Raw genomic sequence first — 27374 nt, forward strand, 5'->3', positions numbered from 1 at the left:
ACATAAGCCCATATTCTTTTAAGTCACTGAGATTTCCTGCCTAACTTGTTACCGCAGCACAACCTAGTGGTACAGACAGATTAGAACTTGGTATTCTGACTCCATAGCCCATACTCTCAGCTGATGCGCCATTTCTGTCGTTGATACTGAGGCTATTTCTCCACCTCCCAGAGGGTTAGAAAAATAGCTTTGTGAGATGTCTGTAAACATTTCTTAAAATAATGAATTCAAAGTATCTTCCAACTCTGGCAGTGTTCTGAACCCTTAGGGATTGCTTGTTAGCTGACTGACTAAATGGCATGCCTTGAGACTAGACGGTATCAGTTTACCCTCTCCCCACTGAATTTTTATCACAGCATCCTTGCACTAGGGTTATTTTAAACAGCAGTGAGCTCTGGGAAAGCACTCTTAAATATTCATGGCATCACAGAACTCTTGCTGAAAAGCGTGCTAGAGCCCAGATAGTGTCACCCCCTCATTTCAGAGATGAGAAAATTGGGAGGGTCTGAGTGGGAGAGAGGCCTGCCTAAGGGCTTAAGACAAACACTGTAGAAAGGTAGCCAGAGGTAGGTCTTCTGACTCTTGGTTCTGAATCCTATTAATTCTAGCCATTCCACAGAGATCAAAGGTAAGGACCAGCAGGTCTCACCACTAATCCATTCCACAGAGATCAAAGGTAGGACCAGCAGGTCTCAAGGTTAATCCCAGTGCTTCCCTGTTGAGCACTGACTGGGTCCCTGTAAGGAAAGGGATGGAAGTTCTCTCATTTAGAAAGTACTTGAGACTTCCTGGATTCCTCATTTTGACACCAAATGCTTCGTGAGCCCGAATGTGATCTTTCAAAAAGTGTTGGAGTGTTTGTATGTGGGTTTTTTTTTTCCTGTAAAAAGTAAAGCTAAGAGGGAAAAAGCTCCCACAATTTCTTGGCTCTCTGGCAGCTTTTACAAACAGTGGAGTGATGAGAAACACATGGCTGGCCAGCGCTCCTCGAACAGTCACGGGGGCTTTGCTGCCCCCTAGAGAGCCAGAGGGTCAGCGGTGCTCCTCCAGGGACCTGAGGACCCACCCAGGCCACCCAACCTCCCTTCTCAAGTCAGTGGGAAGCCAGCAGAGGCTGGTGGCCGGTTGTGGACAGAGGAGCGGGGCTCCCTCTGTGGGACTGCAGCACAGGCTTGGTGACATCTAGCAGGAGGTAACTATGGCACCTGCCCTCAGTCCAACCTGTACCAAGGCATCTAAGGGACACCCCACGGGCTCTGGAATGGTGGATGGTCTCATCACCACGGCCCCCATGGTGGCCTTCTGAAGTTGTGCATTTTAACAGTTCCAAGGTTTTGCTACCTGAGTGTGGGGGACTGTTAGCAGGAAGGCACTTAGGAAAACCTCCTACATACAACTGCAGCCCAGAAAGGTTCCCAGACCAGGGGAAGCAGAACTCAGGACAGGTAATGCAGGTGGACTGGGTGGAGAGAAAGGAACATCTGCGTCCAACTCTGCTTAGCTCTATTGGGATAAGGGAAACTTCAGAATCTGACGAAACAGTAATAATAAATCAGGTGATGGACCTCCTCTGGACGACTGCACCTGCACACACAAGGCACACAATTCCAGGGGTTTCGTGGGCTCCCTTGTCCCACTGTGGATGTAGACTGGAAACCCCGAGTTAGAGAAACAGCTGGGAAAGGCACAGCTGGATTGGAGGGGGAGGGTGCCTGGCTGATCCTAAGGTGGGTGTGAAGAATCTGAGAGCAGAAAGGGCTCTGGGGTCTCCCTGTCCCAGAGCAGCCTAACTGGGGCCGAAAGCAGAGAAGAGTCTGGTTTGAGGGGTCACAGCACATGTCCGGTAGAGCTGGGAGTGGACCCCAGGCCTGCAGGCTCAGCCCAGCCCCTGCACACCTCTCCCCATCCACCTGGCAAAGGGCCAAGTGGGACTGTGCTCCTCACTGCTCCAATTTCCCATTCCCACCTAAAAAACCAGTGCCAACCTTGAGGTCAAGTCCCAAGGGAAAGGGGTGGGTGGAGCCTGAGCCCCCTCGGGGCCCTGTTCAGAGAAGTGAGTGGTTGAGGTGGGCGCTATGGGTGGGGCTGCCCAGCTCTTTTGTGTTCGCACTTATTTAAAGTCTCCCCTCAGTGGCTTCCAATGAACTTGACTCTATTCTCAGTGTGAAAGTTAATTGTGCTAATGTCGGCAACAAGGGATACTTTTTAGGAAGAATGTATGCAGGTTCAATTTTAATCCAAGCCCAGCTGGGAGTTTTAACTATGATTTGCTGTATGATTTTAGGCAAGTCATTCAACCTCCCCAAGCCTCAGCTTCCCCAACTCTAAAAGGAGGGTAATCTATCTCCTGGGGCACACAAAGTGAGAGCAATGTAAGTGTTGATAAATAAATAAAACCTTAAAATAAATGCAACAAGGTGGTTTTTTGTAAAGTCCCACTTCCTTTACCTACTCAGTGTGTCCTGAGTCATTCCTCCCTGCTCCCTCATTTCACTGTCACTGCCATAGCTGAGCCCTGCGGTCCCTCTTGCCTGGATGGTCTCCAGTGGGCTCCTCCCAGCTGATTTTTCCACCTCCAACTCTTCAGACCTCTGCCCTCCCCACCGCCCCCACCCTGAAAGGAAGCCTGAAAACCATTCTCTAGCGTGTTTGCTGAGAGAGTGTTTGCTCACTCTCTAGCATGTTTTCTGTGTACCCTTCAGGATAAAGCCTGAACTCTATGTAATATTATTTTTCTATCAATAAAACACACTTGTGATTATTTCATCCCCCGTTACAATTCAGTATAATGAGCTACTCTAATTTCCAGCTACTTTCAGAATTCACCTGCCTTTTCTTTACCCCTATTTCCCATCAGGCACAGCTTATTTATTGTACCTGACGGGGACTTACAGCCCTCCGGTCTCTCCCCTCCCAGTGCTCATTTTCAGAAGAGACGCTGCTTTCAGTCAGTTTTTTCATGCTTAATGATGAGCTCAGACCAGATCTGGTCTAATTTACAACTCTTATGTATGCTTTGGTGTAGTCTGAAGTCATGAGTTACCTCTCTCCTGGCTTATTTTCATTCCATTAGCCTTTCAGTTCTCCTTCTGAAACTAGGGAGACTTTGCCCTCATTTGAGGGCCTTCCAGGCAAAGTGAACTGGAGAGAGGACTTCCTCAGGGGGATGAAGGGCAGGAAGCCCTCCCACTGCTCCCAAAGTCACTCTGTTTAGGAGGGAGTAATCAGCTCCATTTCACAGGGGCACTTGGGACTGGACTTCTTGGAGCAGTTTTGAGACAGGCAGCCCTTTGGGGGTAAGGAGGGGTGTCCCAGACTCTCTCTTTGAAAAGAGGGTTCTATGCTCTGAATCAATGATGCTCCTTAGAAAATCTGCCACCTCAAAGTTAACACTGATTTTTTTTTTCACTTCCAACACGGACCCCTCCCTGCCCCCTCCCTGTCATTAACTGCAGAAATAAGCAACTCATTACTTTTCAGGGGTCAAAGTCTCCTCCAGGAACTCCTCGATCTTATTGACGTCGGTCTTCACATCCCCGTTGAAGGTCAGGAAGGGCGGGTGGGTGCCAGGGGCCAGGTTGTGCAGGTCGGCTGGCTTCCTGTAGAAAGAGGAAGATTCAGGTGGTGGCTTACACCAGGGCACCTTATGTTCAGGGGAACCTGTAAATGAGACTCCCTGTGCTGTCCAAAGCACCTGTCAGCAAAAACAGACTTATAGTGCAGGGCGGGGACGCTGGAGAAGGTTCTGAGGGGATGTGATATGGCAGAGGAAGTCCGAGAGAGAGGAGCAAGTTAAGAGGAAGGAGTTGAGTCCTATTAAAAAACAGGGAGTAATGACAAGTGCCAAGCTTTCAATGCCCAGGGCAGAGGTCGGGCTTTGCTTTGAAAAGTTCCTTCAACAATTAGCTTAACAAAAATGCATTTTTCAGAATTCCAAACTTTGTATGTTAATGGATTCAATATTGCACTTTTACACTAAGAAATACCTTCTGTGTTGTTAAGGGTGTACTCAACGGGAAAGCTAGTGACCTTGTGTTTGATGGGGTGAGGAGGGGGTGCTCTTCACGCCCACCAGTACACTTCTTTGGCCAGCTGGTCAGAATGCAAGAGCAGAGCTGGAGCAAAGTCAGGGGAAGCAGGGTTGGCAGATGGGGCAAAGGGGGAGGGAGAGGGCTGCCCTGAGACAAGAGCAGGGAGAGAAGGAACGAGAGCAGGAAGACGGAGCCCTCCACCAGAGGACTAGGGTACCAGATTCACCCCAAATGCTCTCTGTGAGACGCAACACTTCTTGTGGGAGTCTGGATTGGAAAACTTCAGATGGAGGAACTGAAAAAAGTAAACAACGAGAGAAGAGGAATCTGTAATGAAACAAATTCCTGGAGTAATCAGTATGGGAGGGGAAGAGAAGAATTTCAATTACGGTGCTACTCCCCTCCTGTCTCCCAGACACAGTGTCCGGCTTCATTCTGGGGCACTGGGAACTCCTTAAGGCAATTGAGACTGAAAGTATTTTTAAAATCTAATTTACTTACTCCTTTTGTTTGCTTTGTGTGTGTCCCTCTTTTCAGACAATAAAAGGACATTCTTGGCCTCCTCCTCCTGTTTTTAGAGCTGACAGGAGGCAGCAATGTTTGGCTTCTCAGCAGGGAGGGGAAATCTACACTGACTTTATTTTTTAGCAATTACCTCTCTGTGGCTTAAAGATACAGAGCTTCATGGGTTTTCTTTTTCTTGTGACTGGAGAGAACAATGGCCTCTGGAGTCGGACATCCTTGGGAGGTACTACCCACAGCTGCTGAAGCTCTGCTGGACGTGTCCAGTGGGTGCTGGTCAGGTGTGGCCCTCTCTCTTTGTTGGCCCTCTTCAGCATGTATGCTTGAAATGGTATTCTTAGCATTTACGTACATATTGCCAAGTTGAATTTATGGATTACTGAATGTGCTCCAGTCCTCTTTTGTTGGCTGACTGCCAGCCCCCTGAGGGCAGAGATGGTGCTAAGAACAGTCAACTTATGTGGAGCTCCTGCTCTGAGCCTGGCCAGCAATGCATGCAAGGCCTCTCCATGGCCTGCTCACTGACCCTCACAGTGACCCTATAAGCCAGGCACGACATTGCACAGATGAGGAAATCGAGGCTTATAAAAGTAAGGTAACTCGTTCAAGGTCACTTAGCTAGTAAATGGTAGTGCCAAGATAAGAAATCAGTTTTCTTAGGAATTGCTGAACTTCATTGTATCATATTATATCATACATTTTTAAAAATTCCTTAACTATTACATATCTTCTTCCCTTCCTTCCTTCCTCCCTTCCTTCCTTCCTCCCTTCCTTCCTTCCTACCTTCCTTCCTTCCTTCCTTCCTTCCTTCCTTCCTTCCTCTCTTTCTTCCTTTCCTCCCCTCCCTCTTCTTCTCCAACTCCTCCTTCTCCTCCTCCTCTACCTCTTCCTGTAGAAGTTTCCTTATCTATAAAACAGGAGTTGTGATACTTGGCTGTCCCACCACAAGGGGTGTTGCAGGACTGAACTGATAACAGATATGCAGGAACACCTTAAGCATCCGAGGAATGCGGGGCACTCCCTCTCCACTCAGGTCCAGGTAACACACAAGTCCATGTTTATCAACCATAGTCCAGAGACCTCCTTGTCTCCACTGAAGGAAGCTCTTCTCTCAAACCATAAGATAGTCTACTCTCTTTAGCCGTCACAGATAATAACTTCATGGCAGATGTGTGTCTGTTTATCTGACAGATACTAACTAGGGATCTGAATAAATCATTGCTATAGCAGATATAAGAAAACTTAAAACTTGTTCCCAGCCTCTTCTTGAGGGATTTAAGGTCTCATTCAAAGGACAAAACAGGCTTCATAACTGATGTGTTGTGAAGAGCATTGGTATTTGGACCAAGAAAACCAGTCTTTAGAAGCAGCCCCTCCAATTCTAGACGGGCACCTGGGGCAAGCCATTTAAATGTCTCCATCTCTGCTTCCTCATATAAAGGGAAGAAGTAAGACCTTCACAAGGTCATATGTTGTGTGATTTTTTTTTCTTATGGAAAAGTAGTCACCAGTTGTGAAGTGCAGGGTCTGTGGATGCCATGAGCTGGTAAAATACCAAACAACAATGCCAGACAAAGGTGCTGGGGGAGTTTGGTGGGAGGTTAGAGGGACAGATGTGCCTGAGAGTGGAGGGGTGGGAGGCGCAGAAGCTGCAGGGGCGCTGGGACAGTCTGTCCATTCAGGAAGGTGGGGACAGCCTCTATGAGACAGAGGGAGCATTCTAGCCCAGGGCTGGAGGCTGGAGAGAACGAGGGCGGCAGAAGGCAGTCCAGCCTGACAGAGGCTGCTTGGTCACAGAGAAGTGTCGGGAGAGAATATTGGGAAGGACCAAGGAAAAGACAAAGGAAGGCCGAGTATGAGTTATTCCCCAGGCAATGGGGAGTGTCCAAAGGCATCCTGAGCTGGGAGAACCATGTGGTTAGAGAATTGTTTGAGGAAGAATCACCTTATGCCAATACAAAGGATGAGAGAGAGAGAAAGCTAAAAACAGAGAGAGAGAAACCTGGAATGATCCGGAGGGAGGAAGACCAGTCTGAAGAACAAACATACAAACCCGCTGGCCGACGTGGGACCCAAACCAGGCATGGGCTGTGAGAATGAACGAGAGAGCTCGGAGGTAAGAGAGAGCACCATGGGAGAAGGCCTTGGCCTGGAGAATGATTGACAAAGGAGGTGGCAAGAGAAGGGAGCCCATAACATGGGAGATCAAAGGAATTCAGGAGGGGAGCCCAACTCAAAGGAACAGTGGCACATAAAGTATGTATAGATTTCAAAGTAATAATAGAAAATGCAAGTGGACATATCTAGAAGATAGCAGGCTTCTGGACAGAGGATAATTTACACAAAGGTGAGGGAGAGAAGATGCTAAGATCGCCGGGGGAAGAAAGTCGAGGCATGTGATAAATGCTCAGGGAGTGAGCTCCGAGCTATTCCACATTTGTAGCCCAGGCAATAGAGAAGAAACAGAAAACAAGATTGAAAAGAGTGTGGATTAATACAAAAATATACTGAATAAACTGTAATTGGAAAATATAAAATAAAATAAAAACTGTGGCTCCTGAAAGTGGGCCATGCTTGGTATTTTTACCAGGCATTAAGACTGCACTTTGGAAGAGGGAACATGGTAACATTCCCTCCTCGGCATGTGGTCCAGACCTCGTGCATTAAGGGACTCCAGAGCAGGGGAAATGGTCTGGATCCCAACTCCCTGGAAACCCCGGCTCTTGCCCCTAAAGTCCTGCTGGGGTTTCCCAGGATGGGGCCCCTGGAACTGCTAGAATGGCTAGCTTGTGAATTTGAAGACATCTGTGCCCGTCTTCGTGCCAGGCATTCTCAACTGTACCTGCGATGCCCACTCCCTCCTTTTTCCTTACCAATTGAACTTGGCTGATCTGCGCAGCAAAGTGCTCAGCCCCAAGTGAGATACTGGCTTTTGCAGCCTCTCTTGTAACCAGGGATCTGGCTAAGGCATGGGCAGGGGGCTGCTAGGAGCCAAGGGAAGGCTTTTTCCTTCCCTCATGGAAGGTTCCTCGTTCCTGCAGCTAAACACGTTCCTCATTAACATAGCATCTGTTACCTTTTCAGATCCACAGTGGTGACATTGAACACGACTCCTTTCAGCCAGAGGATCATAAACAGACGCTGAGAGAAGGGACAGTTGCCAATGCTTTCCCCATCGATTCCAGCCTAGAAAAAAGGGAACCAGAGTCCTGAGTTGGCACGTGCATATTAGCCAGAAGGATAGAAGATTTTGACACCCAAACTGAGCAATGGTCTGAAGAGAACGAACTAAAACCATGGACCAGCCTAATTCAAAGGGCAGTTACCCTCTGTTATTCATCCCTCTCTTCCTAGTGTCTACGCCGGACAGTGCCTGGCACAGGGTAAGGGCTCAGTCAATATGCGCGAAACATAATTGGAGTTTCCAGCATGGCAATTATGTGGAGCTAAAACTTTCTGTACCCATAGAACCTGAGCATCTCAGGGAAAAAGAGAACTTCAGCATGACATAGTCTAAAACCAATGATATTGGACCACCAACTGCTATACCCAAGTAATCATCTAGTCTGTACTTGAATATTTCCACTAAACAGCAATTTTTCTCTTTCAAAGCAGTCCATTCTGAGGACAGTTCTAACAATTAGAAATGCTTTTCTTTGGCTCTACCTAAAAAATACATTCACCTGAGGCTTACCCTCTTTGACCGTTTGGTCTTTGTCCCACAAGGATGCTGTGAATACAAATACCTCAAACTTTGACTGTATCTTTCTATATCTCACTAGTCAGCAGACTCAACACTTTAATCAATATGCTTATTCTAATTAGTACTTGACCTTCAGTGTCAATAAACCATTCATTTTATATTATCCTTTTACTAAACAAATACATATTGACTATCAATTATGTGGAAGGCACTGGAGAAAATTGCACAGGGGATTCACAAATGCATTTACTCAAAGAGTTTATGGCCTTCTGTGGGCTGGGTGGGGAGACAGACAGGAGCATGCATGTAACAACCACAGACAGCCTGACTGAGCGCTTGTGTGCTTCTGCTCATCATTACATTTCTCCTTCCCAGCACCCCCTCAAAACAGCGTGTTTATGTTTTTGGTTTTTTTTTTAAAGTCTGAAAGGCAAGCCTAGCTTTACCTCTGAGTGTGCTGCAGAGACATACATTTTGTAAGAATTTATTTTCAGCAAACATACAAATAAACAGAAAGGCTGGAGAAGTGATCTCTATATAATCGATTTCCACAAAGTGGTTTATTGTCCCCTGTCGTGGTACTTAGAGGGAGAAATCATCCACTCTCTCTGGTTTGCTGTAGGCTACCCTGGTAACCAGGGCCTCATCTGGTGGCCCAGGCCCGGCTCCTCCAACAGGGAGGCCCAGGGAGCAAGGCCCCCAGGCTTCCTTGCAAAGCTGCAAACAATCCAACCAACACACTGAAACAGGCATTTACTAAGACTTTTATTTTAAAGAAAAGGAGAAAAAAAATGCATTCCCAAAGCTGAACATACTACTTCCCCCTTGAGGTTTGCTTTGCTGTGGCCTTCCAGAGGGGAGAGAACGATGCCTTCTTTCATAGCCAGGGCCTAATTGTGTGCCTATTTCTGCCTTGCAAATCACTCCCAGCAGAGGCTCAGGTTTATAATGGGAAACTGGCGCCTCTGACGGTGTTGGCTGTAGGTAATTGCCATGAGATTAGTTATTTTACCTCTTGCTGAACTCCATCAAGAGCCCCACCCCTATTCAGTTCTCACTTTTCCTCTGTGCTGGGAAGAGATCTGCCCCTGAGTAGTTGAGACGCCACAGCTCCGTTATATAAAATCTGAAAGATGGGAGGGCATAGGTGTGCCTGCCCACAGAGCTAAAGTTACCGATAAAGCCACACTCAGACAGGCAACCATTAATTTAATGCTAGCTTGGAGCTGACTTGAGTTTATGATGTCAGTTCCCTAAGACCTTCCCGGGAGGTACTCTCTCGACAGGCACCTGGTTCTTGGCCCTTTAAGACATCATAACAAAGGAACACTCCCCAGGGCTGGCTACAATGTAAAGAACAAGTGAAGAATTAAAAAACAAAAAACAAAAGCCACATTTGCATATTAGCATCTGTTTTACCTCTGAGAGGGTGATTAAGAAGGAACCAATAAAATATTGAAACTGTTATTAGCCAGACACAAATTACATAATAATAACAATGATAACTCATTTCAATATTGTCAGGTATTTTTCTAAGTGCTTCACATATATTACTAACTCATTTATTCCTGTGAGAAGTGAAATATTATCACCCTTTTACAAATGTGGAAACTGAGGCACAGAGAGGGAAAATAGTTGGCCTTGGGGCCCCAGGATTGAATCTAGGTGGTCTGGCTTGTAACTGCCATGCCCAAAGTCTAAGCTGAAGACCCCGACAGGTAACATGTCCCCATAAGGTCACCGAGCTGGGTGGTGATGGTGCTATAAGTGTATGCATGTGTCTTAGCCATTAGTCCATGTGCACATTGCTGGCCACAGGTGTAGAGAGGGTGGTGGCTGTCACAGCAACTCACTCTTCCATTATTGTCTTAAATTATGACTGGAGGCCTAGTAGGTGAGAATTGCCAAAGGACCAATAGAAATAATACGTGAAGATTCTGTAATTAACCATTACTGTTTTCACATCCCTCTTTCAGCTTCTTTCATTTCTTTTCATTTATTGTGGGAAGAACATGTAACATGAGATCTATGCTTGAACGAATTTTTAAGGGCACAGCACATAGACTCTGTCATTGACTACAGAGGGGAGCAACGTTGTCCAGCACACCTAGAGCTTACTCACCTTACCCAACTGGGGCGCCAGCCCGTTGATTAGGAACACTATTCCCCCTCCCCTGCCCCTGCTGCCACCACTCTGCTCTTCAATTCTATGACTTTGACTATTTTAGATACTTGGGTGTAAATGGAATCGTGCTGTAGTTGTCTTTCTGTGACTAACTGATTTCACTTGGCTCATGTCCTCAGGGTTCACCCATGTTCCACATATTCCAGAACTTCCTTCCTTCCTAGGGCTGAATGGCATTCCGCTTCCTGCACACTACATTTCCTCTATCCTTTCACCCGTCGGTGGACATTTAGGCTGTTTTCATACCTTGCCTATTGTGAACAGTGTTGCAATGGACATGGGAGCGCTATCTCTTTGAGATCCTGATTTCAATTCTTTTGGGTAAATACTCAGAAGTGAAATTAATGGACTGTATGGTAATTCTATTTTTAACTTTTTTGGGGAACCTTTACACTGTTTTCCATAGTGGCTGCACCAGTTTGCATTCTCATTAGCAGTGTGCAGTGTTGCAATTTCTCTACTTTCTCACCAATATTCGTCATTTGTTTTTTAAGTAATAGCCACCTGGCAAGTGTGAGGTGATATTTCATTGTGGTTTTGACTTGAATTTTCCTGATAATTGGTGGTGTTGAGCATTTTTCTCATCCACCTGCTGGCTATTGTGTCTTCTTTGGAGAAATGTTTGTTCAAGTCCTTGCCCATTTTTAACTGGGTTATTTGTTTTTCTACTATTGATTGCTCAGCTTTTTCTTTTCCTCCTTCACAATTCACCAGTTCTGTGGCCTCAACAAACCACTTGTTAAATTCACAGGTTAAATGTGGTGAGCTTGTGGCAACCACTAGAAATATCAACCAAGAAGAACTAGGTGGGGTTCAGTGGGACCCCAGGCCCTAAAAAGTGTGAGGGAAAATCCAGGCGGACTTTGGTCCAAACAGACCCTGAGCACTGGGGCTGGAGAAGGCAGAAAGTGGTGTCCTAGGTTGAACAATGTCCCTCTCTCCCAATTTAGATTCACCCAGAACCTACAGGTGAGACTTGGTTTGGAAATAGGGCCTTTGCAGATGAAATCAAGTTAAAATGAAATCATATTGACTTATGTTGGGTCCTAAACATGACAGGCATCCTTATGAGAAGATGGAGGCCGAGATCGAAGTGATGCATCTACAAACCAAGGAACACCAAGGATTGCCAGAAAATACCAGAAACTAAAAGAGACAAGAGAAAAATTCTTCCCTAGAGACTTTGGAGAAGGCATGGCCCTATTGATACCTTGATTTCAAACTTCCAGACTTCAGAGCTTCAAGAGGATGCATTTCTGCTGTTATGAGCCACCCAGTTTATGGTCATTGGTTATGGCAGCCACAGGAAACTAACACATGCGTGAAAGTGAGGGAAGCAAAACTGTGTGCAGCTAGTGGCAAACTTCTCAAGTTCACAGTTCCACTTTGCCATAAGCCCAGTGGACATGCCCACAATTGCCAACCAGCTACAACCCCAAAGTACTTCCTATTTCTTAGATATAGCAAATGTATTGACTATAAGTTATCCTATATTATACTGTACTATATTACATACTATGTTATACTATGCTATATTATATAGTAAGTTAAAATAAAACAAAATGTACAGTATATACTATATACATCTGATAATAATAGCATAATTAGTATATAGGTTGCATGATTATACACTATATGTTATATGTGGGTAAGTCATTCCATGCTATGAGATACTGCCTTTCATGTAGTCTCTCCCCCTATACAATGAGCTTGTCTACCTCTCAAAAAGGGTCATGTTTTCTTTATTTTGCCATCAGCAACAACAAGCACAGCTGCCTAAAAATTAGTTGATACTCAGTGCCTGTTAGAGTGGATGCGTGTTGAGGGGAGGGTGATATCACTCCCTCTTTATGACTTGAGTGTCTCAAAATTCTGATGTTGGCACTTTGAAGAGAGTTCTAGAAAACAGCAGGAGGTCATGGTTCTGGACCCATCTCTGCCTCTAATGCACTGTGTGACCACGAGTAGGTCAGGCTCCTCCTTCTTTGGCTTTAGTCGTTGCACTTAAAACTTCCTGCAATTTTGTGAATTCAAGTGGCTAATACAGATTTATTTAGACAACAATTCTCAAAGATTTGGGTCTCAGAATTCTTAAATGCCTTTAAAGATGTTGAGAATTGTTTATGTGGGATATAGCTATCAATATTTATTATATTATAAATTAAAACTGAAATATTTTAAATGTTTATTACTTAATCATCTAAATATTATAACAATAAATACATTACATAACATAAATAACACATTTTGCTATAAATAAACTATTTTTAAAAGAAATTTAGTAATAGCCCTGACTGGTGTGTGGCTTAGTTGGCTGGGAGTCATCTTGCAAAGCAAAAGGTTGCTGGTTCGGTTCCTGGTCAGGGCACATGTGTGGGTTGCAGGTTTGGTTCCCATTTGGGGCGCATGCGAGAGGCAACTGATTGATATTTTTCTCTCACATCAATGTTTCTCTCCCCTTCTTTCTCCCTCCCCTTCTAAAATTAAATGGATTAAATCTTTTTTAAAAAAGAAATTTAGTAATACAGTAAATAAACTGGTTGAAGTATATATGAGAATAAATTTTGGTCTTACACAGAAACACAGTTGGAAAAGAAAGGAATAATTTAATAGCGTTTTCAGATAATTGTGGGTATTTTTCTTTAATAAGATGCCCAAGCTCAACAATGGAAGTTTCCTAAAGTTTAGTTGATAGATGGAATTTGAAACTCTATTGATGAAATGCTTCTGTTTCACTAAAACCCATTCACCCATCTTGCACTTTAAATGGATCACAAATGGGTCATTTGGAAAATAGTGTGTCACTGAGCTGTGCAGATCTTCCAAGTGCTGACACAACTCATGATGCAATATCAAAACACCCTACTCAGTGATGTGACCACCAAGCCCATCAGAAAAGGTTAAGTAAAAACGCTGTCATGCTCATAGTGGCAGACACTCATTTTCCAATGGCATTGTCAATAAATCAGTTGTTGTCCTTGAAATGACAAGCTCATTTCACCGACCTCGCGGGAGATGTCTGTCAAAGGCCAAGTTTGCATGTCAAAATTTGTTAAGATTAAGTCCTGACTGAGGTACTAGAAGAAAGAAATCTCAATTTTCTGTAGAAAGTTAATTATGTCACCATTCACGTCACATTTCGACTCTTTGTTGCTTTATCCCATGAAGCCTGTCCCTGGAGACACAAGTTATTAAACATTGTATTAAAGTTTACAGCTAAAAATCCTACAATAATGGGGCTGGAACTGTCCTCGGGGATGATACAGTCCAGCTCTTTCTTTTTACTGGTAAGGAAATAAGCCCAGAAAATTCCAACAACTTGCCCATGCTTGCACAGCCTGGTTCTGGGCAGAATCAGGGATGTACTTCCTGATTTCTGGTGTATGATCCCCATTATGCTAGGCTAGTTGTTATCATACCGAAAAGAGGGTCAAAGTGACAAAGGCCACAGGCAGAGCATTTTCTTTGGACATAAAATGATTCATTTATATAGCACAACATTGACTGGTACCATGTGGAGGAAAAAGTTTTTTCTTCATGATAAAAGTACTTGGAGCTGCCCGCTTTTTCTTATTAGTGTAAATCAGATAGTATTCCATACTGTTACCAATTTTAATACTAAATTGTCTGTCCTAATAATTTGATTGGTAAGCCTCATTAGCAGGTGGTCTGTGGTCTACTTGAAGATAGGGAGTTCTACGCTTAAAGAAACGTTATTTTTCTCAGCAGCCACAAAAGGCTTAACTCGCTGGGGTTACTTGGGGATTTTTCATTCAATAAGCAGCCAGGAAACAAGTATACATTTGAGGCTTCCTAGATGCTCAGCATTTATGTAGTGTTGACTATAAAGGCTGAATCAGCTCTGTGCCGATGGCTCCCTGTGCACTGCAGTGTGAGGGATTCCAAGCGTATCGGTCAGGGTTCTCCGGAGAAACAGAGCCATCTGGGTGTGTGTGTGTGTGCGCGCGTGTGTCTATACTTGTATATCCGTTGTTTTTCTTTCTGTCTGTCTGAATCTATCATCTATCTATCTATCTATCATGAGATTTATTTTAAAGAATTGCCTCACATGATTGCAGAGGCTTGCTGAGCCCAAAACCTGATGGGGTAGGTGACCAGGTTGGAGAGTCAGGGAAGAGGTGCAGTTCGAGTCCAAAGGCAGTTTCCTGGTGGAGTGTTCTCTTCCTCAATTTCTTCTATTGAGTCCTTTAACTAAATGCAGGTCACCCACATACATTATGGAGGATAATTTGCTTTACTTAAAATCCACTCATTTAAGTATTAACCTCATCCAAAACACACTGGCACAGAAATAGCTGGAATAATGTTTGACCAAATAGCTGGACACCAGTCAAATTGATACACAAGATTAGAGTGCACCAGGTAAATTTAAAAATACGACATAAGACAGGTAGCCCATCAGTCCAGTGTCTGACACCAACATCTTAGCTTGCCAAATGGTTTTATAAACACCTAGATATGTAAATATCCCCTTCCAAAGGAATCATAGGCCCCATACCCAGAAGGCTACTGAGTTTAACAGTCTGAGTAAGGGAGCAGGGTCCAGTGGTGCCTTTCACCCTGAGTAACGCCTGGGTTAATAGTGGCTTTGGGCCCAAGGCCACCTACCACTGTATGTTGTAAAATACTGCTGTGCTTGAGGCATCTTAGGAGTGCCCTTCAGCCTGCCTTGAGATTTGTGTCAGTCTGCACTCAGCCTGTCTTTACCTTCCTGTCCTTCCACAGACGCTGAGAAAGAGCTGCCCTTTCCACCCCAGCACCCATGCCCCCTCTCCCCACCCATGCTTCCCACCCCTACGTGGCTTTCCCCCCTATTCTTTTATGCCCAAACTATTTGGAGAAGTGAATGGGCCTCTTTTAAACTTCTTGTCAGTCCTGCTCCTATTTAACACCTCCTTCTAAAATAAGTCTCTTTCAATCACTCTCTGGGTCCAGCTGACTAGACTGTCACTATGTGTGACTTTTGAGGCCAGGTCATAAAAGGTGATACAGATTCTGCCTCGCACTCCCTCCCTTCTTTGGGATCCTCACCCTGGGACACCAACCACCATGTTGTGAGGAAATCCAGAGCATATCAAGAGGTAGTGTGACCCTGGCTGGTGTGGCTCAGTGGATTGAGTGCCGGCCTGCAAACCAAGGGTCGTCAGTTCGATTCCTACTCAGGGCACATGCCTGGATTACAGGTCGGGTCCCCAGTGTGCATGAGAGGCAACCACGCATTGATGTTTCTCTCCCTCCTTTCACCTCTGTATAAAAATAAATAAATAGCCCTGGCTGGCGTAGCTCAGTGGATTGAGCGCAGGCTGGGAACTAAAGTGTCCCAGGTTCAATTCCCAGCCAGGGTACATTCCTGGGTTGCAGGCCATAACCCCCAGCAACCGCACATTGATGTCTGTCTGTCTGTCTGTCTCCCTCCCTCCCTCCCTCCCTCCCTCCATTCCCTCTCTAAAAATAAATAAATAAAATCTTTAAAAAAAAAGCTAATGTTTAAAAAAAAATAATAAATAAATAAATAAATAAATAAAAATTAAAAAAAAATTTTTAATGAGGCAGTATGTAGCTTTGTGGCTGACAGTCTCAGCTGGGGTTCCCCTGACAGGTGGCATCAACCACCATCTACAAGTGACTGAGACTATGGATGATCCCAGCACTCAGCCTTTGAGCTGCCCCAGGTGACAGCTGGTGAAAGGAAATTGGTCATCCTCACCAAGCCTTGGCCAAACTTCAGGTTCATGAGCAAAATGAATGTTGTCATTGTTTAAAGCCACTAAGTTTTGGGAAAGTTTGTTACCCAGCAGATAACTCACATGCACACTTAGCCTCAGGTACCTTATACGCAAATTGGGTGCAGAAATATGTACCTTGCAGGGTTATTTTACAACTGAATGATAACATACATAAAATACATGGCATTTGCTTTATAAATTAAGAGCTATTGTCATTATAACCACCGACAACAAACATTTAGGGAGAGCTAATTAAAACATCCCTGTGTGTGCAGTGCTGTGCTTAAGTAAGGAGTCAGTAGAACTCTCTTTGATGGCACAAAGCTTCAACAGTGCCTCAGTGTTCAAGGTTTTACATGTGGAGCAACACATTAAACAGAGAAAGCAAACCCAGGAAGAACTATGGCCACTTCCCATTGGCCAGAAAAGAGTGTTCCTAAGGCAGTTTCCCATTGACCATGCAGGGAGGCAAGTATGTTCATGTCTGTTCTCAGCAAGGCCATCGAGTTCTTGTGCAGAGCTACATTCTCCAAATGTAGCATGATTCAGGGTCATTCTACAAGTGACTCAGGATCCCAAGACAAGGAGGGCTGGAACTCAAGGAAGATCGATGGATAAAGCTGAGGGATCCAGTTTTGTGACAGATTCCTGGCAATTTTCTATTGAAAATCCAGGAACTTTTGCTACAGATATTTATGGAACCAGCATGCTATTCTTTGAGCATTGTTATGACTCTCGGTGCTTGGACTAGGAAAGCTGAAAGCTGGAATTCTTCCACCTCAGAAATGCACCAAAGCACAGGAAATCAAAGAGTGATACAAATCTACAGCCTCCAATAAACAGAACTCCTTCCCACATGGGTTTAATTTGAAGAAGACATCTCCTCACTTAAGCCTCCCCAGGAGAACACCAGTTCTAATGGAGGAAACATGCCTTCCGCCTAATTAGGCCACTGTCAAAAAGTTTTGCTTTCTTCCCTTGACATATTTTTTATGTGTTGTTCATGATGCTATAGAAATTAGTTGCAGCTTTTGATCATGAATCCATTTCCCCTGTGTTCGTGGAATGAGCCTGCAGTTCCAATAATCTTCAAACAAGGGGTGTCTTCGCATCGAGCCCTGCTTCTTCCACAGACATTGGTGTTTGGGATTCTGTGACAATGGAGATTTCTCAGTTGATACTAATGCTGCCCTCCGCTCTGGTTGTCTTAATGTTGAGCTTGAATATAGCATCTTAATATCACATGCTGATCTAAAGACTTTAGAGAAGTCACAAAATCTGTCACCCTCCCTCTCAGTTGGGCTCAGTAAGCTCTCATTTATCCAAACCTCCTAATTATGACAGATAAAAGCTTATGGCACCACAATCTGATTCATAAGATTTGTTATATAGAGTCACTTAAATCTGGGACTCTCTGGAATTTTTTTTCAAAATTAGTATTTTGTGATATGTTAACAAAGTGTGTGTAGAGCTTGAAAAATCTATTGTAATATACATTTAAAAATGCCATGCCCAGGCCCCACTCCCAGATATTTTGGTTTAATTTTTTAAGAGTAGGGCTCAGGCAAGGTGTTTTTTTGTTTTTCTTCTCAAAACTCTCAAGGGGATTTTGATGTTGAACCAGGCCTGGCCACCTCTGACCTGGTGGTGTTTACCATCAGTTGTACACTAGAATCCCCTAAGGAGTGTGTTAAAAGGAAAACTAACAGAAATGCACCCTGAGCCCACTCTGAACACACAGATGAGTCTGTGTGTGGGGAGACATCTGAGGTGTTCTCTTTGCTCTTGTGTCCAGTTTTCCTATCTGTACTGGAAGCTCCTTCAGATCATGGGCTCCTTCTCTGCTTTCTGCCCCCTCCTACTGCTGCTCCTTCCGTCAGGTCTTGCGTGGGCCCTGGAGGAAGTGCTCCAGTCTGAGTCACCCAGGGAATGGAGAGCATGTTTTAGATAAGCTGTACAAAGAACCTCAAGTCAACACAACCATGGACAACACCAGGAGCTTCCTTTGATCTTGAGCTCTGCAGGTGGGTCCTCCCTGAGGGTGACAGAGAGCAGTGTGTCGAGGCCCAGAAATCCACCCTCGCAGCCCAAGTTCTCACATGGTCATATGTGCTCAACCACATTTCCCCTCCCTAGGCACTACCGTCTGGCCAGCAATGGCTAGAAACTGCTTCTTCCACAATGCGGACCCCATAAGTCCTATGTTAAACTTCCTGGCCATTTGGAGCAGTAGGGGGCTTGAGCTCCACCATCAACCATATGAGGTCACCTGGCCACTGGGCAGGGTAGGTCCATGCAGCAAGACAAGCATCTTCACTGAGGGCCTGCTCAGTGCCAGAGCCTGGGAGTGCAGTGATGAATGTGACTGCATCTCCTAGACAAGCTGCTCATAAGGGAAGTGCAGCAATGACAGAGCCTGAGTAGAACAGGAGCATGAAGGAGACCCCTGAGAGCTCTGGGAAACTTTGAGTGCAGCAATGATTTTTGAAATGTGACCAAAAGGGTAAGGAAAGAATTTATTTAAGCAAAGAAATGGGCAATGACATGGAAGCAGAAGGAACCACATTAGCCCGGGTCTGGAGGTTTGATTACACGATGTGGGAAGTGTAGGGAACCACAGTGTGGTCTCATCCTTAGAAACCCATGCAATCTAAGGAGGCGAGTCTTATCACAAGTAAAGGCACCAAGTAGTCAAAAGCCCATCTTCCTGTGTTCCCTGTGTCCCTACATGTGTCTGCCATTCCTCCCATCACTGGTCTCTAACCCCTAGGCCACCCTTGGCCAACATGGCATCTTCCCCACTTCCATTTCTCAAAGCCAACTCTGAAAACATTAACACTTAAGCATGATTGTGGATAACTGCTTAACCTTGATCGTGAACCGGAAGTAAGCAGAAAGTCTGAATCTCCATTGGTAGAGTTTCAGGCAGCTGCCAGAAGGTAAGGGACTGTGAAAGAAAGAAGAAGAGCAACACTAGCTCCTGGAATCTCAAAACCAGACAGGTGGCCCTTCGCCCATTATACCCTCTGTGAGATCCAGTCGGGTCTCAGCTCTGCCACTCATGAGGACGTAGCTTCTACCACGGGTGATCAGGCTGAAGGGCAGCACCTCTTATCACAAAGCTGCTTTGACTTTCATTTTAAAAATCTCTATTTAAAATTACTTCAAGGCTGGTTGGAAGGCAAGACTTAAAAACAAAAGCAACATACTTCTTATTAGTTAACTTGTAGGTGGGAGACTATAGGAATGTTTAACTTTGCCTTTAATGTGAGGCAATGAATTCAGCTATGAATTCAGCACGGTTATGTTTTCCTATACACGTGCAGTGAGACCTCAGCCGGCATGTTTGGAGAAGCAGGATGTTTGGGTGAACTGAGTTCCCTGGTAGCCCTGTAAGCAAGAGAGGGCAGTGGAATAAAAAGCAGAGGATAAGGAGCCCTGTATTCCAAAGCTAGCTTAGGCACAAAGAATTATGGGATCTTGGGTGAAAAATCTACCCCTTCCTGAGCCTTCGTTTTGTTATTTATAACATGTATAAATTAGAAAAGGTGATCTTGAAAGACATTCTAAACTATTCCTAAAATGTAGTTGACAGAAGGTAAAAATCACTTCATCTTTTATTTACATCGAATAATTCCAATGTTTGAATAGTGACTCGGCGAGCTAGGCAGCCCCCACCTCTTAGCCCTATTATGGGCTCATGGCACGGGCTCAATAAATATTTGTTGAGAGGATGACAGAGCTTGCCCTGGGGGATGCCCTGAAAGGCAGACAGGCAGGCCTGTGGGGCAGTGGCCAGCACTGTACGTTGGAGGGGAAATACAGACATGAAGCAAGAACCCCCTGTAACCACCTTCAAGGCTTTTCTTTGTGGTATTTCCATAGTATGCTCAGCATGTTACTTAAAAAGCTATTGAAGAAGCACCCCTTCAGGAAAGCTGCCCCACCCCCACCCAGATCCCTCAAGCTTCACCCAACTCTCTGATTTTCCCCTAGGCCAGCTGAGGTGCGGAGAGTTTAGATGACTTGTCCACGACACAGACCATAGGTAGGGGTGGAATTTGCAGTCATATGAAGATGGTTGAAATCTCAGTCAAAATCATCAATGTAAGTAATTTATATACAATCACAAAAGCTATGGGACCTGAATCCTTTCAAAAGTCATCTTTAGAGATTCTCTCCTTAGCCCTAGCTTACCTGTGATTTTATTCTCTAAAAGAGTAAAAAGTTGAAAACACAAGAAGAATAATTCTGATTATTGCAGGGTATAGATTCTAACCGGGGTTGATTCTGCCTTAAAGTGGAGGACTCACTCGGGGTAAACACAGGAAGGCAGGCTCACACTGAAGCTCCTGAGCCCCAGGGGGAGCATGGAAGAGAAGCTGTGTAGCTAAGCCCCTCCTCTCCACACTCCTCCTTCTTCCCACCTGGGAGAAAGACAGGTTGCTCTGCCATCGGGACCGTCCTTCCTTTGTCCCTCTCACAGCCCTGACCAGTACAGTAAAGGACACAGGAGAAAGTCTTCTGTGTCACTGTGCAATGGGAGTTCTACCAACCAAGTGCCTACTGTCTTGTGAGCCCACCCACTAATGGTTTCTGAGCTCCTACAGAATGCAGTGGTCCCAGATGCTTTATAAAAACAGCCTCACCGCTACAGACATGAAAACTGAGCCAGGTTTTGTGCCAAGGAGACTTGATTTCATTTTCTCCCCCTTGCTCCCCACTGAGCTACATGTTCAAGCCCAGGCCCAGCTATATTTGAAAAGGAGCCTATCTTTTGTAATCCCTTAGGTCCAAAGGGGAAATGGAAAGCTTTTCCAAATGGCAGACTAAGGCAGGAAATGTTCTATTTATTGTATCCCCATTAAAAAAAAAACTAAACTAAACTTACCTCAGTAATTATACCACACACACAATAGTCCAGGCCATCACCCAAGAGGCCACAACCTGATATGGAGTTCAAGTTTCTTTTCAGAAAGGAACATTTTCCAAGACCTACCATATTTTCTTTCAGAAGTCCTACAGTTGCAAGAGACAGGCTGCCCACCCTGCTCTCTGCCCAGCCAGCGTGAGTCAGAAGACCTTCCTGCTGGTGCAAGATGTTCTGCAAGATAAATGTGTCCTTGAGCAAATCATTGCCTCAACATGTGGCCTTCTGCACCCTTGCTCGAAAAATGAAGGAAAGACTGGATAATGTCTAACTTGGGATTCACTGCTTCTCTCCACGCCCACTTGCTCAGCATTGTTAATCGTACATGAGGAAGTTAGAAATGACCCTTGCTGGTGAAGAGCTATAGTGTAAATTCTCTACTTCACGCCCCAGAGAAAAACTGACAGTGGCTGCTAGAAAGATACCAAATTACCCCCCAAAATAACTACAGAATAAGAGGGCTCCAAAATTAGTGAGGTGCAAAAATTGTTCTGCTCCACTGGACATTTTCTGTAAGTCTCAGAAGGTGGTTTGATGCTTCTGGGGTCCTCAGGTTCCCAAACACCAAAAACTTTGTTTTGGCTTCTGCATCCTAACACTGAGATCCACAGAGAGGACCCCTCGAATCAGCCACCTCATATCAGAAGATGAGAAGATGTGTTTCTGGCTCAGCAGAGACTGTCCATCCATAGGCTTGGGATTAAAGTTTATGTCACTCAAAGCATATCATCTGCATCTCCTTTTAGTTTAAAGGTACCAGATAAAATATTTGCACCTGTTTGTTAAAAACTGTCTTATGGTCATGTCCTCTATATCCTGCCTCCAGCAAGCCATTTCTACCTTTGTCAGCCAGGACAAGCCAGTCACAGTAACTTCCCTTTACTTGCAGAACCTATCTAAGGAAGGAAGCCTGCTGTGGTTGGGCTATGTTTAGAAGAGAAGATGCTACGCAGTGGGCTAGGGATTAATGACAGGTAGACTTTAGGATCAACCCCTTTAAAGTATCTTTTGATGGAGGCTCAGGAATGACAAAGCTGTTTCAATGATGCTTCATCTACCAGCTATTGGAAGGGGCTACTGCAAGCATGACGGAAAATTCTGAGGGCTCAGCTAGGACCAGTGGGAAAGAATGTCAGTGTCATTTGGTGATGAGGTATTTTATTTGTAACGTTAACCTGAGGTGGAATTGCACAGACACTTTCACACAGAGCAGAGGGCTGCTGAAGAGATAAAAGAAAAGGGAAAAACTAAAATGAGAAGCACAATTTTCCCCTCTGTTCCCCCAATTTACTCTTACCACACCATTCTTTAACAGGATTTCTTTCTACTAAGTCATAAAACAGACCATCTTTTATTTTTCTCTCCTCAGCCCTGTGATATAGTTCAAGGCCAGGGACATTCATTCCTGTTCCAAATGCAGCCTGCAGACCAGGACCACAGCCTCAGACACACTGTGGAGCTGAAGAGAACATTAGAGACAAATTTGCATTGGCAGAGTATGTGATTATTCACTAGTTTTGAGCAAGGCACCTCTTCCCTCCATCCTTTCACTGAGGAAGGGAAAAAAGGAAGGTCTGAATTGGCCTCAGAGCCCTGTCCCTCGTCTGTCACTGGAAACAATAGCAGCTGCCCACCTGCGTCACACGTTCTCTGTGAGAGCAAATGAGATAACGTCCAGGCAAGTGCTCTTCGGGGAAGAGGCACAATAATAACACGCCAGCCACACTCAGTCCTTCTTTGTCAGTGGATTGAAATTATAGCTAGAACACCATGCCCTACAGCCTGATAGTCCTCATAGGAAAATGACAGTGAGTCCATCCCTTAACCCAGTCCCATCGAGAGCTTTCTGTCTCTCCCCCAGAACTCCCAGCAACAGTCCTAAAAAGGACAATTTTCCTGATAGAAAATCTCAAGTTGTCTACAGCCCTTGCTACTCATTTAGGATCGGCAGCATCAGCATCCCCTAGGAGCTCGGTAAAAATAGAGATCCTCAGGTTCTGCTTCAGACTTGCTGAGAAAGCTGGTCTTCAGAACCTTTGGAAGACAAAAGCCTCATACAGCAACAATGCAAATACCTTCATAACCTATGCATTAGGTCAGTGATGTCCCGTTTTTCTTTTTTGTTTTAAAAAGTACATCTTTGCACATCTGGGTTTCACAGTACTCCTACTTAGAAAAAAAATCTCTACCCTTACACATGGTAATCTGGCCCTATTGCGTTTAAAAAGGGTCAGTGAATCTCAGCCAAATTTCCATACCTTGTGTAGAGGAGGAGCCAGCTTGCAAACCAAAATGGCAGGCTGGTGCTGAAAGTGGACACTGATGCTGAAACTAGAGGAGCCGAGTTAAATTATTTATTGAAATTCCATGATGTGGCTTGTGCATCAGGAGCCGGCAGAGCATAGAGACATTGAAATGCCCATCCTGTGCGGGCCGTCCTCCACCCCGTGAAGTCACCTGCCTCGTTGCCTGTGGGACCAGACAGACGTTGGAGCCTCACCTGAGAGGTTCAATTGTGGGAAACTGATGTGGTGTGCTTAGTGAACCACGTGGTTAGTGAACGGGCTTTCTGCAGGAGCCACCCTGAGAGCTCCCAGTGCCCATTACTGAGCAGCACAGTGGCTTGGGAGGCTAACTGCCTGCAACCCCCAGTTCATAGAAAGCCTACATGGGAAGTGGGGAAAAACAAGAAAGCCAGTCTGCTATAGGTAAGTATTCAGATGATAGATAGATAGATAGATAGATAGGTAGATAGATAGATAGATTGATTTTAGAGAGAGAGGAAGAGAAAGAGAGAAAAAAACATCAATGTGAAAGATGTGATTGCCTCCCATATAAGCCCTGACTGGGGATTGAACCCACAACCTAGGTATGTGCCCTGACTAGGAATCAAACCTCCAACTTTTTGGTGTATGGGATGACACTCCAACCAACTAAGCAACACTGACCAGGGCTAACTCTTTTTTTTTAAGATTTTAAAAAAGATTTTATTTATTTATTGTTAGAAAAGGACAGGAGGGAGAAAAGAGAGAGAGAGAGAAACATCAATGTGGGGTTGCTGGGGGCCGTGACCTGCAACCCAGGCATGTGCCCTGACTGGGAATCGAACCTGCGACACTTTGGTTCATAGCCCAAGCTTAATCCACTGAGCTATGCCAGCCAGGGCTTGGGCTAACTCTTTTTTAAAAAATATTCTCTGCTTTGAGATTTCTACCAATATAATGGGGAGAAAAGGTTTCTTTGCCAACCAACATGACAATATATACAAAATGAATTAAATTCTACAGATAAATTGCCCTTTTATAAGCACTTATATTTGATCCTTAAAAGCAAAATACTATAAAGAACATGTCCATCAATAGCAGAATGGTTAATTGCAGTATGATATGGCTGTATTATGGAATAGTATACAGCTATTAAAAAAGAATTAATTGGATCCTTATGTATTGCTCTGGAGGGAGTGTCACAATAGGAGAAGAAAGCATATTGCAAAGTAACAGGAATCGTATGATCCCTTTTCAAATTTAAAGCATATAATTTTATTCTTCATTGTATTAAATCTTGTTAGTCTTAACTTTAATAATCACTCTGGACTCTTCCGAAATGGGTAATCAACATTGGAATGGCTCGGACATGAGTTTCTTAAAACACTTAGAACAGATAAAAGGCAGGTAGTCAGGCAAACAACAGCAATAGCCATGTGGCATTACTGATTTTCCCTAGGGGTGATCTTATGTGTGTGTGTCAAGGTGCTGTTTTTGTTTGATTTTTCAGTACTGAGTGAACAGTGCAGGTCTGCCCCCAAAGCAGAAGGGGAAATTAATCTCTTTTAGGGCTTTGTCTTTTGCAAATAAGCTGTGTTTAAGGTAGATGATGATTTAGAATAAATAATACAATAAACATTATATAGTGATGTATAATAAATACATGAATGTGGTAAATATTTATTTTAAGCGAATAGACTGGCTAATGTTTTCACTCTATTCTTGTATAACAGGGAGCATAGCAACTCCTCCACTTTTCATTTTTGGCCCCACGGTCCTTTGGACTTCACCTCCCTCTTTCCCATGACAGCACTTCGGCCTTCGTACAGTGACCTGTAAACTTTGTTTTTAGCAAAGGCCGCTGCAGGCTTTAATGATGGGCGTATGGTAATTATTACGACTGCATGCCAATCGGAATGAATCAGAATGGCTTTGTGACCTCTGGAGGGAGACTGTTTCCTCGTGGCCCTCCCAGCACACTCTCCCAGATCCATAGTCCATCGACTTTCCTCTGCCATTTGCAAAATTCAAAATAATGCACAGATATGTGGGAACATCGTAAACTGTTTCTTTGGCTTTTTAGAGCCCATACTCAGGACCCTTCAGTGACATGTCACTGGTAATAGGATAAAACCAACCTCCTTGGGCTCCCTCCCAGGGCTCTCACTCTTTCAGTTTTCTCAATATTCTACTTTCAGCATCCTTTGTCCCCAACCCTGCCACTCCTCCAGGCAAACAGCTTGCCCACCACCTCTGTCAGCATACCATTGGCTATCTTTGTACAATTGTCTGTGCTCTTTCTCTCTTCCGGATTGCATTTTCTCGACTCTGTTTTCAAATGTCAACTCAGATCCCACCCTCGTGGCAAACCTTTTCTAGGTGCAAGAGCTATCCAATGAGTGTGTGCTCAGCGTCTTTCCCTGTGGCTTGCTATGACACCAGTGTGAAAGATGCAGAGCATGAAAAGGAAAAATACAACAGCAGGTAAGCCCCTGCGCTTTGCAATCTACTGCAATTTGCCACTTAGTAGTTCTGTAATCTTGGACAAGTTTCCTGGCCTTGGTTTGCTCATCTGTAAAGTGGGGATGCAATGTAATACAAACCTTAAAGTTGGGACCAGGATTAAGTGAGATAGTTTATATAAAGCTCTTAAGGATAGTTTGTGATGCAAAATAAGCATCACTTAAATTATGATCTTCTATCTGACTGAACACACCCGTCAGTATTGTCTGTGGCTGGGCGACTTCGTTTCTCTCCACATTTCCCACAGACAGAAACACAGTGCTGTCACTGTGTGGTGAAACATTCCCTGCTCTGCCTTGGTATTGGTTAATAAGGGGTGATTCCTGAGAAGTCATTGGAAGTTTCCAAATAATGATATAAACGGGCATTCTTAAATACTTCAAATGCATTCACGGAAGTCTGTGGGAATTCTAGGACTATTGATTCAACCACATTTGTTGAGGTCGTCTAGATTCGGTGGCTGTCAAATGTTAGCATGCCACCTGGAAAGCTTGTTCAGACACAGTAGGTATGGGGCGAAGCCCAAGAATCTGTACTTCTAACAAGTTCCCAGTTGATGCTTCTGGCACAGGAACTGCACTTGAGAAGCTGTGCCCTGGGTGCCAGGGGCGGGAAACAACATGAGAGGGCTGTGGGTCAGCCTTCCAAAAGAGCCAGCAGCCTGGGGCTGATGAAAACACACAACTGAGTAGGATGAACCACAGCCCCGGTTACACAATCCAGTTCTGGCTCTGGTTCCACTCTCCATTGAAATATGACCTTGGGCACGTCACTTCCTCTGAGGCTTGGCTTTCTTATTTATAAATTTAGGATAGGAACATCCCCTTCATATGTCACAGTGTGAAGACCCAGGACAAATGTACAGTGGTTTGTATGCTGACTGAAGGTGAAACTGAAGAGTCAGAGGAGGGGATACATCCTTCCCTTTTTAAGTCCAAAGTGACCCCTTGAATGTAGGAGAGACCCTGTAAGCAAGTCACGTACTTCCCCCAATTCACCGAAGTAATATTCTGTGTCTTAAGACCCGACTATCACATACCACCTAGATAGATTCCCTAGTAACTTAAGACCTTAAAGCAGCTTTGAATCAAGAGCCCTTCTCTGAAAAGTGACATTTATGGAAGGTGCACCAAGGCTAAATGCCCGCCGTCTGCCCTTCTAGGTTCTGTCTCATCTTGAATCATGATGGGCTGCCAGTAGTTGCAGCACCTGTAAAAATCTCCTTAGTAAATTACATGTCACTATCCTGGCCTCAGTTTTTTTCTCACCCACTAGAAAAAAACCAAAAATACATCAAAGTTTTCTACTGCATTTGCTATTTTAAAAAATTTTGATAACATTGTTCCTCTCATTCTTCGGTGTTCCCCACACACTCCACATAAAACACCCATGAGAAACGTCCTTAGAACTCAGTGCCCACGTAGGATTTAATGCCATGGGGGAATGCTAGAGACAAATGTTGTGACTAA

At 44.5% G+C, this 27374-nt stretch overlaps 1 protein-coding gene across 3 annotated transcripts in view; it reads right to left on the reverse strand.

Moving 5' to 3' along the window:
* The window catches only part of CLIC5 (chloride intracellular channel 5), a 148696-nt gene that overhangs the window by 37799 nt on the left and 83523 nt on the right, over positions 1-27374 (reverse strand). For 2 of the 3 annotated variants that reach the window (XM_045842969.1, XM_045842970.1), the window contains exons 2-3: positions 7630-7739; positions 3474-3599 (exon numbers count right to left, since the gene is read on the reverse strand). In XM_045842969.1, the coding sequence (XP_045698925.1) occupies positions 3474-3599; positions 7630-7739 (236 nt within the window). Of the gene's footprint in view, positions 1-3473; positions 3600-7629; positions 7740-21187; positions 21294-27374 lie in introns of those variants that run through there. The other variant, XM_045842971.1, reaches the window with a different exon arrangement.

Source organism: Phyllostomus hastatus, unplaced genomic scaffold, assembly GCF_019186645.2.
Source record: "Phyllostomus hastatus isolate PE091 unplaced genomic scaffold, TTU_PhHast_1.1 phas_contig_40, whole genome shotgun sequence".
NCBI lineage: Eukaryota > Metazoa > Chordata > Mammalia > Chiroptera > Phyllostomidae > Phyllostomus > Phyllostomus hastatus.